This window comes from Aedes albopictus, chromosome 2 (assembly GCF_035046485.1).
Source record: "Aedes albopictus strain Foshan chromosome 2, AalbF5, whole genome shotgun sequence".
Taxonomy (NCBI): Eukaryota; Metazoa; Arthropoda; class Insecta; order Diptera; family Culicidae; genus Aedes; species Aedes albopictus.
Window position 1 is genome coordinate 122,916,459 of NC_085137.1, and position 15,876 is coordinate 122,932,334.

The following is a 15,876-nucleotide window of genomic DNA, read 5'->3' on the forward strand; positions in this document are numbered from 1 at the left end:
ACCCATGCATGCGACACACAAACCTCGGCATTTTCGATAATCTGATGAACGGTAAGCAGAAAAATTGTCTTAGACCATATCAGAACCGGTAGTGTTTCGGAAGTCCCGCCGGAAGTTGCCAAATATAAAAGTGAACCAAACCCATGCATGCGACACATCAAACAGCGGCATTTTCGATAACCTGATGAACGGTTAGCAGAAAAACAGTATCAGACCATATCTGAACCGGTAGTGTTCCGGAACCGGTTCCGGGGGGTCCCGATGGGTGAATGCAAACTTTTTAAGGAGTGATAGAGGATCATAAATGGTGAAAAAAATGTGTACGCATATGGTTAAATCTCAACCGTTACGTAGTAATTGAACTTTACATGTTTTTAACTTTGCTTGCCTCAAACTGGTTATTACTTGAAAACGGTCAAACTTATCGCAGCTTTTTAACCCTCATTCGAAAGTTTATTTAATTTTCTACCAAAGAATATCTTTCAATCTATTGGTTTAGTTAAATAACTTAGTTTGCTAATGCAAATAAGCTCGAAAGATTTGTTTTGCCTTTCTCGTACACCGAAGTGTACTGAAAGGCTATATGTTCACTCCAAAAACCAATTTTTGATAGAAGGCTCGGAGGGTCAAGTCACATATGCCAATCAACTCAGTTCGACGAATTGAGATGACGTCTGTATGTGTCTATTAGAGTGGGTCAACGTTGTATGGAGAAAACTTAATTTTGATCGCATCAACCCGGAACAAAGTTTTTTCAATCTGTATAAGCGTCCAAAACAATTGTGCAAAATTTGGAAGCGATTGGTTGCGTCCTTGTATTCCGCCTTGCGATTGAAATTGGTATGGAATGTAGTATAGGAAAACGTACTTTTCTGCATTTTATTCAAAATTTGAATTCTTTTGTCTAACACCATGTAACTATTGACGTTAAAGTATAGCCTAGGATAAGCCGAAAAACTTTGCCGAAGACCGCAAAGTGATCTCGACTCTCTCTTTCGCTAAAAACTTGATCAAAACAAATTATTATTCTTTTTGTTTCTAGAGCAAGATGTAGTCGTCGTCTTCGCATTTCAACCAAAAAATCTTTGGAAAACTTAATACACTTCCCGTAATAACACAAAGAGAGGATCGATGAAGAGAAATCGAAAATGCCAGAATCAGTGTCGAAATTTCAATCGCAATGCGGAATACGGGGACGCAACCAATCGCTCCCAAATTTTCACAGCCTGAGGGCATCCCGGGAAGGAGTTCCCAAAACCCCTGCTCCCACCTGGCTCCGTCTCTGCGGGGACGTGAGCACATTCGGTGACGCCAAACCGGCCAATAGCCAGCCCCATATCCCAACCTAATACAGTCCACTGCGGTAAGTATCCAACAGCGTCTTAAAATTCAAGATAGCGACTGATTAATGGAATTTATGGACTTGAAACCATGCAGTATGGGTATATTTGATGTGGGGAAGAAATCTGGACTCCAAAAATGACAAACAGAGTATCCAAGATGGTGGTCTAAAATCCAAGATGGTAGCTCAAAACTCAAAATGACTTCTGTTTAATGGAGTTTTAGGCTCTAAAACCATGCAATATGGGTACCGTAAAACGGGGTATCATTGATCAGAGGGGTAACATTGATCGGCTTGAACGACCTCATGAAATGATCAAACAAGCATTTTACATTGAATCAGTTTCTGCTATCGAATGGTACATCGTTATCTGCTATTATTTAGCTATTAAATGACATGCAATTTATGAAAATTGAATTTCATAAACAATGAAATAAATCGATTTTTCCATAACTGTGTTTCGTAACACAATGAGATACATTGTCAAACATTCATGCATGGCATGAATACTAGATACAGTATAAGGTTCGAAATCACTGTATTACTTCAATATGATATCCTAGAGTAGGATTTAATAACTGAAACTTTTAAGAAAATGCTTCTTATCAATAAAATATACGATTTATTAAAAGTAGGCTATCATTTCCTTAAGCCATTGCCAACATTTAGGCGTTATTCGCGGTTTGGAGGATTTCAATCCTAAAATAATTAAAAAAAGTACATAACTTGTAAGAATTTGGACAACATATTCGAAATCAGCGACCCCGAATTCAGTAAGTAAGGGTATTTTTAACACAAACGAACATTGATCACTGACATGATCAATGTTACCCCAATTGAACAAAATCAAAAATTATATTAAAAAGCCTACTTAAACATATTTTAAAGTTTTACAAAACTTTTTCGAGTAGTTTAACACATACTCAGAGGGCCAGTACTTGTTTCAAAAATATAAAACATGTAACGTTTGCTTAAACAATAGAATTATTCAAGAAAGATCGAAAATTCTGATCAATGTTACCCCGGATTACGGTATATCTGGTATTGTGACGAAGTCTGGAGTCCAAAAATGACGATTAAAATATCCAAGATGGCTACCAAAATATCCAAGATGGCGTCTCAAAATTCAAGATGGCAGGTGTTTAATGAAGGTTTAGGTTCTAAAACCGTTCAATATGGGCCTATGGGTAAGACAACCGGAGTTCAAAAATAGCTCCCAGAATATCAAAGAAGGCGTCTCAACATTCAAAATGGTGGCCGTTTAATGAAGTTTTGGACTCTAAGACCATTCAATATGGGTGTATCTGGTATGAGGAAGAATTCTGGAGTCCAAAAATAGCGACCAGAATTTCCAAGCTGCCGGACTTCAATCCTAAACGGCGGCTCAAAAATTAAAAACCAGATGAACGATATGATCTCTGATTTCAAGAAATGAATTTCTGTTAAACGTATGAAAGTGCAATATTCATCAACATGTCACTTGAGTTGTGTTGAAATGTGTTTTCGAAGGCACGAGAAAGGCGCCATCACCGCTAGGTGGATTAATTAGGGTTTTTAATGATAATATTGAATATATTTCAATACAATGTGTTTGGTTTGACATATTTGCATTGGGGAAAAATTTAAACTCACATGGTTTCTAGTAAAAATGTCAAAATAAGCTTAAAAAACTGGTTTTTCATTGAATGTATTTTATTTTTAAAATAACCCGAAAACAGTAGGCTGTGGAATTTTGACGTCTGAGAGAGTGTTGTTTATTTTGCCAAAATGAACAACTTTGCGGAAGATGCCAAGTCTCTAGGACGTAAAACAAAGAAGTTAGATGGTGGCGCCACCTATGCGGACGATTTGCGAACTACTACGTTCTTGGCAATAGATGCCCCTGCTGATGTCAAGCAACTTTGTCGAAGATACCATGTGCCGGAAATGCTTCGTTTTGGAGTAATTAATTTTGTTCCGCTAGATTGCGATTCTGGCCCTTAGTGCACTGGAAGTGGTCAAATGTAAAAGTGAACTATACCCACATATGCATGAGATAAATCAAATCGTGTTTTTTTTTGGGTAACCTAATGAACGTTAGCAATGAAATAGTCTCAGACTATATTTGGGAGACCCGGTGTGCTCCGGAACCTGTTCCGGTACCGCATCGAAAGTAACCAAATGTACCAGCTTTTTGAATAACCCGAGGAACGGTTAACTAGAAAATAGGCTCACACCACATTACAGACTACCGGTAGGGTTGCACAACTAGCGTTTGGTGCTTCGCCGGAACTACGAAAGTAAATAAAACCAATGCAAGCGATAAATATGTGTAAGAGAACAAAATCTTACAAATTAAACCCACATACAAACAGACGTCGCACTATACTCACTACCTATCGCTCTTGTTTTCAACGGTCAATAAGGCTGACACAAATTTCGATTTTCGCTTATGTCACCGGTCACCTCGGAAAATTTTGGTTAGAATTCAACATTTTGAAGGGGGACACAAATAAATTTTCCAAGAAATTTAAAAATTTGAAGGAAAAATTAGAGTTGCCCAGAAACTTTCTCAACAAATCCAATGAGTTTAATGATATTGCCTAATTGTTTGGGTATTTTTTCTTTTAAATCATTTATTATTTATCATCCCTCCCCTTGACGAGTCAACGAGCACTGTGACAAAAGAAGAAAATGAGATTTGTTCCGGCCTAAGATACAGCCCAAACGTTCAGAAAAAAAAAATGTGATCTGTGATTGTGTAAAGAGTTATAGCTTAGCTTGTTAGTATCGTCTTGATATTGATCAGCCTCCAGTGCTAGTGAAGGTGCTCAACAAAGTGCTCAAGTAGTCAACTGAGAAGTCTGATATTTTTCAGCCCTGCTTATACGTTGAACATAATATCGGACTATGTGCAATCAATAAGTTTTAAGTCAATTCAAAGATGTCTGATAAAATGCTTGCTTTTCTATAAAAATATTCGGATTCAGAAACACTTTGACTTACGTTGCCGGAAAGATTGTGAGAACATGTTCGACAAGAAAGGCACTATCACCGCTAGGTGGATTATATTGGGTTTTTAAAGAGACTTTCAGCCCGTGGCTGGTTCATCTCTGCCCATACCTACTTGATGATGTCAACGAAACTGTTCTAATTCCGAATTGTAAACAACAAGGCCTTTTTTCAACCAACCTATCCTGGACAGAGTCACCCTAATTAAGAACTAATAAATACGGATCTATTGATAACTACAAAACCACTGGATGGTAAATAATGTGAAAATTAAAAAAATGGACAAGATCAGAAAAAAATAGAAAATTACGCTTCTGAATGCGCCAAAATCAAAGCGCTTTCTTTTGCACGAACCCATGAACGAATTTCTGAGCGAATTTGAGAAGAAATATTTTGCGAAACAAATGTGTGGTTAACCTAAAATATTCCTAGACAAATTTGTTGTAAAATTTCTGTGGGGACTCCTGTAGTATTACTATTTCCGATTTCTTTCTGAAGAAATTTCTGAAAAATATGCTGAACTATTCTAAGAAAAAAATGCCTTTTTTCCTCATCTGTAGAGCCTTTTTAACTACTGCGCTCATTATTTAAGAGTGTTCTGGTATGACCCATAGTTAATTTGGTGCCTTAAGTTATCATTATTGGAAGAAATCTTGGTGGAATTTCTGAGCAAAAGAAAAAGAAAAAGAAAAGAATATCCAAAGGAATTCCCGAGGGAATCTCTATATGAAATTTTGTACGAATTATTCCTAGTAATCATGCAAAAATGCATGATCGAATCCCTGATGATACATGGAGGCATCCTTTCGGAAATCTTCAATGGAATCCAAGACTGAAACCCTGGAGAAATTCCTGAACGAATCTCTGAGGGAATTCCATTCGAATTACAAAAAAAATACATGGGAAAATTTTTGAATCAATCCTTAGAAGCGTCTCAGAAAAAAAAAATAACTTACCCTAGAGAAACTCATGAAGGAATTCGTGAAAGATTTGCTACAAAAAATTCAAGAAGTTGATAGATCTCAAAGAATGTCTATAGTTATTCTTGCAAATAAAACAGTTTGATTTCCAATATCTTTGAAAATATGGACCAACCTATTTTTCATGCACATTGGAAAAACTTTGTTGAAGACCATATTTGTCTAAACAATCATTTGAAGGAGCTGAATGCATCTTTTCTCATAAATAAGGTTCGTGGATCACTGTGCACTGTTGTGAGGGTTGCCTCATTTCCGTCCGTTACCAGAACATAGCGATCTGGTGCTATTTACTGACTCTGAGGTACCGAGAACACATGGCCAAATGTTTGACATGGAATGATCTCAAAAGTAAACATCTGCTTGACACTAATGAAAATTCGATCGAGTCAAACCATGTTATGTTTGAGCATTGATTTGTATTTCGTCAAATATTTGACCCTGTGTACCAGCATTTCAGGAGACCTTATCGCTCAGGCCGGCCAGGAGTAGGAATTCGGACCGATGAACAGTTCAGCGCCAACCAGCTGACGAACGAAAACCGCCTACGACTCATCGATTTCGCCGCCTCTAAAAACATTGGTATACTGCACCTTTTTTAGCTCCAGCCTCCCTCATCGTTACTTCTGGAGATCACCGCAGCAGACGGAATGGTTAGTCAACCACGCTCTGATTGACGGACAGCACATATCCGATATTGTTGACATCAGGACCTATCGAGGCCCTAGAATCGGCTCCGACCACTACCAGTGATGGTCGAAATGCGCCCAAAACTTTCTTTCACCAACAATGTACAATACCTGAGAATTGCACTGTACAATTTAGCGTGACTAAATCAGCCGGATGTAGCCCCAGCATATGTGCTGAATCTCGAGGAAACATTGCCTGACGAGGATGAGCACGATGTGGTCGCTCTAGAGGACTGCTGGAATATACAGTAAAAGGTACAGCCATCAACGACGTAGCCGAGAGCTACGACGAAGAAAGTTGACAGAACGAACTGTTCGACGAGGAGAGCAGAGCGATGTTGGAGGAGAAGAACGCAGAGCGGGCGGTATTGCTGCAGCATGGTTACGCAGCAGAACGTGGAACACTACAAATTGAGGCGGAAACAGATATCTGCTTCTTTTGAGAGAAAAAATGTCATGCGAGCAGATGGAATTGCTATGCTGGCCTCGGGCCGCGAGCCGAAATATGTAGCGATAAAAACGAGGGCCTTTTGACAAACGGACGTGGAAGCAGCACTTTGATAAGTACATACTTGAATGGAGTGGATAATGTAGGTACGGGAGACCACGGCAACGGAGAAAACGATTGCGCCACTGCAGCAGCGGACGGAAATGATCCAACTACCACGTTGAGGGAAATTAAGGGTAGCATTCATCACCACAAAACCAACAGATTAGCTGAACTCATCAAGATGGGCCAAGAAAAGTTGGCTACCTTCCTCCACCGAATGATGGTCATGGTCTGGGAAACGAAACAGCTACCAGAGGAGTGTGAGGAATGACCCATTCACAAGAACTGGCGACCATTTGGAATATGAGAACTTCAAGGCGATCGCCATTTTGAATGCTGCCTATAAAGTAAATATTTAAGATCATCTTCTGTCGTATGTAACATAAACAGGGTACGAAAAACGGATCCGCCGAAAAACAAACGCTTTGTCCCAAACGGTTTATGTCGGTCACGAAGGCGCTTCGCAACAAGCGCATGTCAGGCGATGAGAGCAATAAAACAAACATCGCTTGCCGTGCGTATTCTGATGTTCCGGCTTTTCTGCAGAAATTTTCGACCCACATCATCGAATTTATACGCATTTGGACGGATTAAGACTTTTGCAAACCTTAAAGTCAAGTTTCAGTTGTAAAACAATGCGAAAATCACGATGTGAACAAAACGAGACAAATATTCCTACCGTTTTTGTTTCAAACAAACTCGGGAGCGATCTTTGTCATTATCTGCTAACGAAAAAACAAAGCGTTGTTGCCGTGCTGTCTTTGTTGCCTATTTTTCACTTGCGGTGTCATATTCTGCGTACCCTGAACATAAAGTTAATGAATTTATGATAAGTTATCCAGCCGGTTTCATCGACGGCCGATCGAAAACGGACCAGAACATTTCCAGTAAACTGACCACGACCGAACTTATCGAAGCAACGATAAACAATGGAGAAAACTGCGTATGGATTTTGGGTGAACTGTTTTGTTCTAAACTCGCCGGAGATTGTGAAAAAGTGACAGACTCTCCTGCCTGTTGCTCTAGAATATCCTGGAAGGTGTGGTGTAATGCGTAGGGCCGGGCTAGACAGCCACGGCATGATTTTGACGAAAAAGTGGATTTAACATGTGAATTTATTTGCTTTGCGAATGATGTACCAAGATGATCGTTATATTCTTCATGAATATGAGGAAATCCTTCTGTTTTTCCATAGTCTGGGAGTTTTATTTGCCAGTTGACCATTTCAAAATAGTTTTTCAGAACACAAATTTCTTCGGCTATATGGGACCCAGGCAAACCCCTATAGCATTCTATTTATATACGTTCTCATCGAAAACGCTTTAAAAACTCACTAATTGCACTATTAGTAAGCGTGCTCAAGCTGTCATAATTAATTCATTAGCGCCGCAAATGCTCTGCATTATAAACGATTTTCCCAATTGATTGTACATACCACGGTACAGCCAGTGCCATTTCGTACTTATCTAGAGTGGAAAATTGCATGAAGTTTAAATTACCAGCCCACCATTCGTTATCGTTGACCCGGCCTGGCATATCCAAAGTCATGACCAATGTTGAACACGGAAGAATCCTCGGTGGAATAGTCATTATAACTGTGCCGTTTGTCGTGACTTAAAGCCATAAGGCTGGGAAGCGTGTTCAGACTGATTGCACAAAGGTCTAATTTATCGCTTTCGATGTTCACACGTGGGGTTTTATTCATGTGATGGGGGGAACGGGTTTATTCGGATATTGCTTTTTTGGGAGAGAAAAGGAAACTTGTTTTCTTTAATAGGAATTTCTTATTTTTTCTCCGTTCGAAATAAATTAAAATAATCACATTTTTACACCGTGTCATTGCTTCCCACCCTTTTACTTTTCAGTTGATTCCCTTGTGTTTTTGTTGATCGGGTTCACGCTTACAAGCTAATCAATAAATAATTTAAATAAACTAACAACAATAATAAATTAATCCTTAACAATGACTCCAAATCACATCCATCTAATCGCTAGATAAATTATTGCAATTTGTTCCCTAAAACGTAACTACCTACGAAATTTCGCTACAACAGTTTCAACAAACGGTTCAACAGCTCGGTTACTCATTCGAACAGACACACATCACACTCACTCTCCCGACAGACTCTCATTCCGAAAATCACCCATCGCAAGCGTACCAAAAATGTTCCATCCATCGCACGTGCATTACAAACTAATTAAACTGCGACGACTTGTGGGGGAGGGGGTAGAACGAGGAGGAAAAGGCGGCTTTCCATCTTCATCATCATCGTGTCATCGTCGACGTGGTCGTCGTCGTCGTCCTTGTCGGCGTCCTTGTCATCGTCCTGATGGGTAGGTCCAGTCTATTTCACACCGGTGACACTTCGCAGCCAAGGTTTGTAGAACGTCGTCCGCATGTAGACTCCGGGCAGGTAGGGGGCCGCACAGCGAATTCCGTGGGATACCGTTCCGACCAGTTCGTAGCGACCGTCCGCACGCTGCAGCACCAGTGGACCACCGCTGTCACCCTGTGAGAGGGGGGGAGAAAAGCGAGGAACAAAAGTTAATTACAATTCGAAACTTAAATATGGCGAAATTAAAATTAAGATGAAAAGTAATTAAGGTGGAGGCGAGTTTGGAAGATTTCTCATACACCTGCACGCAATCTGTGGGTTGTCTGGGGTCAGCCTCAAGGACCGGCTGAGGTTTCGGTTCCTGTGGGAAATATTAGATAGTAAGTAATGCAAATGCACAGTGGCATCACCGTTGGTAAAAAAGCTTTGCAATACTTTTTGTTATACCTAATGACTGAAAACAGTTTGTGAAATATCAAAAACGGAAACATAAGTTATTCTTCTTATTCAATCTTGTAATAATTGTAAATAATGTAAGCAATCATTGACTTTTATTAAACTGAAATTAAGTTAGCAACATTACATGATTTATTCCAAAGATGGCTGGCACAATAGTCGCCATGATATTCATTCCGATTTTCAAGAGCACAAATCTGATTAGAACTTTTGAAGAAAACCCTTGCCGAAATTCCTTAAATGCCTGAAATTCTGAAGCAGTCACTGGCGATAAAAATATCTCCACAAAAGGATTTCAGAATCAATCCTAGAAGGAGTTTCTGAAAAATAACCCCAAGGAGTTCCGTGGTCAGAAAGCGGACTCTCCTCCGAAGCTCTCATTTTATGAACGTATGAGTACACTAAAGCTCCCCTCCGGATACAAGGGTTGTTGATAGTGAATAAATCTTCAGTAAAATCCTTGTAAAACCTTGTGAAGTAATTTAGAATAAATCTCTGGAGAAATAGCCGAAGAAATCCTTAAAGGATTCCCAGGAGGAATTTATCAAGAACCTCTGGATAAAGTTCTGATTATCTGAAGACACGCATAGATAAGCGACTGCAAAGATCCCTAGAAAAAAAGTCTCGAGACATTTCTGAAGAAATTTTTGTAGAAATTCCTAGGAAATATTTTATAAATAAATTTCATAGTGAATCTATGGGGAAATTATTGCAGATATCCTTGGAAGAAATGCAGGATGAGTTTCTGGGGTAATACATCGAGACATATCTGGAGGGAATCCTGAAGAAAACTCAGTATAAACTCCTATAGGAATCTCTGGGGGATTTCCTGCCGGAATCATTGAAAGTAATACTACAAGAACCTCCGAAGGAATTTCTGTAAGATTTTGTGGATGAATCCCTGAAGAAATTTTTGGACACATGTACATATTAGCGTGGTTCAAAAAATCGTTTTTCCTCCACACCGCTTATTCGATTCCTAACCAGATTATATGCCTCCTCCCAAAATTTGAGCTCATTTTTTTGAAAATTGAGACTGCACAAGCCCTTCAAAGTTTGTATGGGGCTTACTATGGCAAAACGATGTTTTTCATTCAATCCACCGTAACATTTTCCTAAGTGCCCTAGTGGGTTAGTTGACTCTTGGTAATCCTAGGCTACTCTATTAGCTACAACTTTGCAGAAGACCGCATTCAAATCGGACGCCTCATTAATTAGTTACCGATTTTTATCTTGAATCGAAATCTTTACTCATGATGGTTAAACTAATCGATGGGCATCACTGCATTTTGCAGTGGAACATAGTAGCCATGATTTCAGTGTGCTATCTTTGGCGCCATATGCAGCAATGTTGCCTGCTGGGAAGCTGGAGAATCACTGTTAAACTTTGCCCAGTTGGATACAAATCGATAACTAATTAATGAGGCGTCCGATTTGAATGTGGTCTTCGGCAAAGTTGTAGCTGATAGAGTAGCCTAGGATTACCAAGGGTCGACTAACCCACTAAGGCACTTGGGGAAATGCTATGGTCGATCGAATGAAAAACATCATTTTCCCATAGTAATTCCCATACAAACTTTGATGGGCTTGTGCAGTCTCAATTTTCAACCAAATGAGCTCAAATTTTGGGAGGAGGCATATAATCTGGTTAGGAATCGAATAAGCGGTGTGGAGCAAAAACGATTTTTTGAACCACGCTAGTACATATATTGGTATTTTAAATGGAATCCCCAGAACAAATGTTTTTGGAATTCCTGAAGAAATACCTGAAAGAATTTCTAAACGAATATTCAGGAAATTTCTGAAGAAGCATTTATAAAAGAAACTTTGAAAGAATTAAAACAAAAAATGGAGCGGACCTGGTGTGATGGTTAGAACTCGTGACTATCACGTCGAGGACCTGGAATCGATTCCCACTCCCGACAAACTCACAAAATATGAGTTCTTCCTTCGGAAGGGAAATAAAGCGTGGGTCCCGAGATGAACTAGCCTAGGGCTAAAAATCTCGTTAATATAGATAAAAACAATCCAAACAAATCCTCTACAAAAATTCCTGGAAAATATTCCGATGAATTATTCAAACGAATCCCCGGAAGAATTTCTTAAGTAGAGTTTCAGAAACAGTCGGAGGAGTTTCTGTAAAAATCTTGGTGGATTTTAAGATCGAGTTCCCGGAGTAATTTCTGAAGGAATCTATGGCTTAATTTTGGAAGAAATCCATAGAAGTTTTCCTTGAACTTGGAATCCTTGTACACATTCATGGAGGAATCTCCAGGGAAATTCCTTAACAAATCCCAGGAAGAATTTATGAAATAATCTTCATAGGTATTTTTGAAGCTGTCTGTGGTTGATTTTCAACAGAAATCATTGGAGAACGTTCTGTAAGAAATTGATAAAAAAGCTCAAGCTTTTTTTCAAAGGCACAAATTGACAAATTGAGAGATAAATTTGTGAAAAAAATACCACTAGTTTTGGTGGGATTCGAACCCACGACTCCGTATCGTTAGTCCGGCGCTTCAACCAACTAAGCCACTAAACAAGTTACAATTCTGTGAAATAGAAAGTCAAACTGGATTCCAAGCACCACCCGAACCGAATCTTTCTTAAAGAATTGCTAAATGCATTTCTAAAATAATCCTTGGCTGATTTCCTGAAAGGATTCTCGTAGGGTTTCAGGAGGATCCTGTAACAAAAATTACCATACAAATTCTAGAGAAAATTCTGAAGTGTTGCATGGAAAATGTTCGAAAGAATTCTGAGGAAGACTTTTCGAAAGAAATTCCTGGGGGATTTTCCAAAGAAATCCATGGAGCAACATCGAAAGGAATCCAAGGAAGGTTTTACCAAAAAATCCTAATGGAAAACGTTGGAGAAAGTTTTAGAATCTAAGATATTTCCATAGGAATCAATGGAAGCATTCCTGAAGGATTTCTCATAGAAATCTCCGAACGCACTCATGGCAGAATTTGTTTACCTTAGACTGACTGTACATGTCAATGGCTGCTTCTCCGCATTTGATCTGAACTGGTTTGAATAGCACTGAGATCCAATTGAATAAGGGGTAGGGATACTCCAATTATTCTCAAAGTGCCATATAAATGGTTCATACATTTTGGATCAATACCGGCACCGGCCACGTCCTCAAGTCAAGTACAAGACACTGAAGACGACCTTATAGTTGAGATCGAAATACGTATCTGTCAAGGATGCAAATTCTTAGTGGAATTCAAAGGAACAGTACTTAACGCGATTTATTTTACTTACAGATATTCCCCTAACAAGCCCAGGTTAATCATCATCAGGAAGAAGAATTGCCCACCATTGCCTTGATGTATGGTCTCATATGCTCAATCTACAAAAGGGCACAAATTAGAGCGTGCCAGAGGGATTACTTTTCAAAATCGGCATACAAAAAACTGTCGCATCCTTGTAAAACAGACTGAGACCTTTTGAGGAATGCGGAGAATACTAGTTTTCTAACGTCTTCTAACTAACTGACTTCACCAGTGCATAGGCATAGCCTTATTTTGGATTTCCGGGTAAGTGTTCTGCCAATCAATAGAACGATGAGAATCAAAATCTGATGCTTGAATTTCTCTTGTTTTTTTTTTCATGTACCAAACTGTTCTCATGCGAGAACAGTTGCTCTTGATCTAGAACGGATGATTGAAGATAACTACAAGAGCCTTATAAAACTGAAAATAAGTTCAACAGTTCTTGTTGTGTTTATGGGTTTATAAACTGTTCAATTATTTTACTACCAGGAGCTACAATAGCACCACTATTGGAACGTTTGCTCTATATGACTTCATCGTGGGTAAAATCACAGCCAGAGCCGTTGCCAACCAATCAGCAAGTGAGAGTCTGATGTTTCTCCGATTTCACTAACACAAGCACCAGCAGATGGCGCCTGATTTGTCGCGATAGTACTAAGATCACCGACGAACCGACGTGACAGTGGTGATTCAAAACTGTCCCCCCCCCTAATTTAACGGTCGACCAGCGAAGCGAGCGAACGCTTCTGTCAAATAAGCGCAGACGCGAACCTCTTTCCATATGAATACACGGGGGTTTGGAGTCAAGCTATCAAAACAACGCGAACCGTTATAGAGGAGGCGGTACTGTTCGGCTATTTTTCATCATGGCGTCGGGGACAACAAATTTGAATTTATTTGTTCTAGCTGTCACGTCGGTTCGTCGGTGCTAAGATGCCCACTGGAAGTTGGCGGCGCGTTTTGTTGTGAGGGCATCATGCAAGTATTTTTCGAAGATAGTCGACGACATAAGCCTTAAATACTTAACCTTCCTAAGTTGTTAGGATTTTCGCACCACGTACGCCATCGTTCACGTTCAACCTTCCTTTCTGGGTCGTATAGACCCCAACAGGGTTAAGTAAAAGCGGTTTTTCTAGTAGAGCTGATGTAGCCACACAAGTATTTCATATTTTTAGGTTTAACTTTTAAAATGAGCTGTAGGCGATTGAATCTAAATAAGGTAAAAAGACATTTTCAGCACTTCTTGAAAGTAATCTCCCACTGATCTTCGATGTTGAATTCCACATGAATTTCACAGGAAACTTTTCCTTCCGAGGTTTCTCCACAATATTTTTCCACGACGTTTATCTAGGATTCTTTCAGAAGTTCTCTATGGACTCTTCTAGGAATTTCGTCAGAAGCCTAAATATGTTCCACCTGGGAATCCTCCAGAGAGATTCCTTTCAGTAATTCGTTCTGGAATTCTTCTCAATATTTCCCGAGGTGTTTCCTTACGGGTTCCTTCCATTGTTCTTTCAGGAATTCCTCAAGGGTTTTATTCTGGGATACTCCTTCCAGAATTCTGCCGGAAAGTCCTTCAGGAATTCCTCCGGGATCTCCATCTGGGATTGCTCCGAGAACTCCTTGCGGAATTCCTACAAGGACTTCTACCAACTATTCTCCAGGAACTTCTTAACGGGAACTACTTTCTTTCCGAAACTAATTCCGGGAATGATTCAAACACTCTTCTTGGAATTTCTCCAGGAATTAGTTCTGGGATTGCTCTAGGAACTTCTTCCGAGGTTCCTCCAAGAAGCTCTTGAGGGATACCTGCCGAAAATTCTTCCACGATTTTTCAGGGAAATCATTTCGGGATCCCTCTGGGATTTTCTTCCAAGATTCCTTCGAGAAATCTTCCGCGAATATTCCAGAATCTTTTCACGGGATTCTTCCGGGAACTTTATCCAGGATTTTTTTCAGAAATTTCTTCCGGATTGTATTAAGCAACTCTATACAGGATTTCTCCAGCTATCTTTTGGATTCCTTCAGGAATTTCTCCGTACTGCAGATCCTTTTGGAATTTCTATGGTATTTCCTTTTGGCATTCTCCCAGATGTTCCTGTGATGAAATTCTTCTGGGTTTCCTTCAAAACTTTCTTTCAAATTTCAGTTTTTCCAGAATATGTTTCTGGAAACCCCATAAAAAACCTACGAAGACATTACAAAAAGAAAATATTAGGAGAATCTCCCGAAGCTTCTGGAATTACCCAGCCAAGAAGTCGTATTCAATGCACGAAACAGTATACGCCTATACCAAAGTGGAGGCCATATCTAAACATATATACGACTACTGCGATTATATCCGACATGATTTACGATTTCTCGAAAAATTTCTACGATTTCGCCAATTTTCTTCGACTAAATATACGATTACGCATGATCTTATTACGATTGAGTGTACCTATATACGCCCCAAAATATTCAAGTAAAAAAAAAAAACAATTGGTGTTCAGTGGGAATCGAACTTAGGTCCTTTGATTGAGAACTGCGTGTTATCTCTATTCGCTATATTGCCAAGTTGGAAGTAAAGAGTTCAAAGGGAATGGGATGAAACGAATAAAAATAAGCATGATACGGCACCAGAATTGTGGTAGGAGAGTTGTTGTTGTGCATTGAGTGGCAACAAAAGTGGTGCCTTGCAAGAGGCTTGGAATTAACATCGTTGTTGGAATCTATACACTACTTTTCATACTTTTTGAATACTATGCTATGCTGTATAAAAAAAGGATGAAAACCTTCAAATTTGGTTGAAATTATTGCTACAATAGTTGGTATGTGACCAAACAAAAAAACAAATTTTTGATGATTTTTTTTCCTTTTCTCTATTGTACAAATATGTATATAAAACCATTTACGATTTCCAAGATTAAAATTCGACTATCAAAAGTGCGGTAACAATCATATGCGCCTGTAAACATGAATACAGTAATGTTCCGATGTTATTACGGCCTCTACGCGTCAGTCGTTAATTTTTCATTCAGTTGCCGTTACATTTGAGATCAAGTGTTTCCCCTCGTTTTCAAGATGAATATTGAAGGAGCGTTTTGCAACGTCAAAAATATTGAATATGCGTATAGTTTTTGTAGAATATTTTAAAACATTTTTGAAAAGGGGCGTGATAAAATCGGAACATTACTGTATACGATTTCTACGATTTCGTTCACTTCGTATACGATGCAAGTATGACGAAAACGATCAGTATACAATATTCTTATATCGTA

General features: G+C 39.2%; 1 protein-coding gene across 1 annotated transcript in view; it reads right to left on the reverse strand.

The window, feature by feature from the left end:
- Window positions 1-8,294: 8,294 nt before the first annotated feature.
- LOC109419403 (serine protease filzig) overlaps window positions 8,295-15,876 on the reverse strand; it is a 285,431-nt gene continuing 277,849 nt past the window's right edge. Inside the window, exon 8 of the mRNA XM_029853205.2 lies at window positions 8,295-9,059. Coding sequence (XP_029709065.2) covers window positions 8,895-9,059 — 165 coding nt within the window. The 3' untranslated portion in view covers window positions 8,295-8,894. The remainder of the gene's footprint in view (window positions 9,060-15,876) is intronic.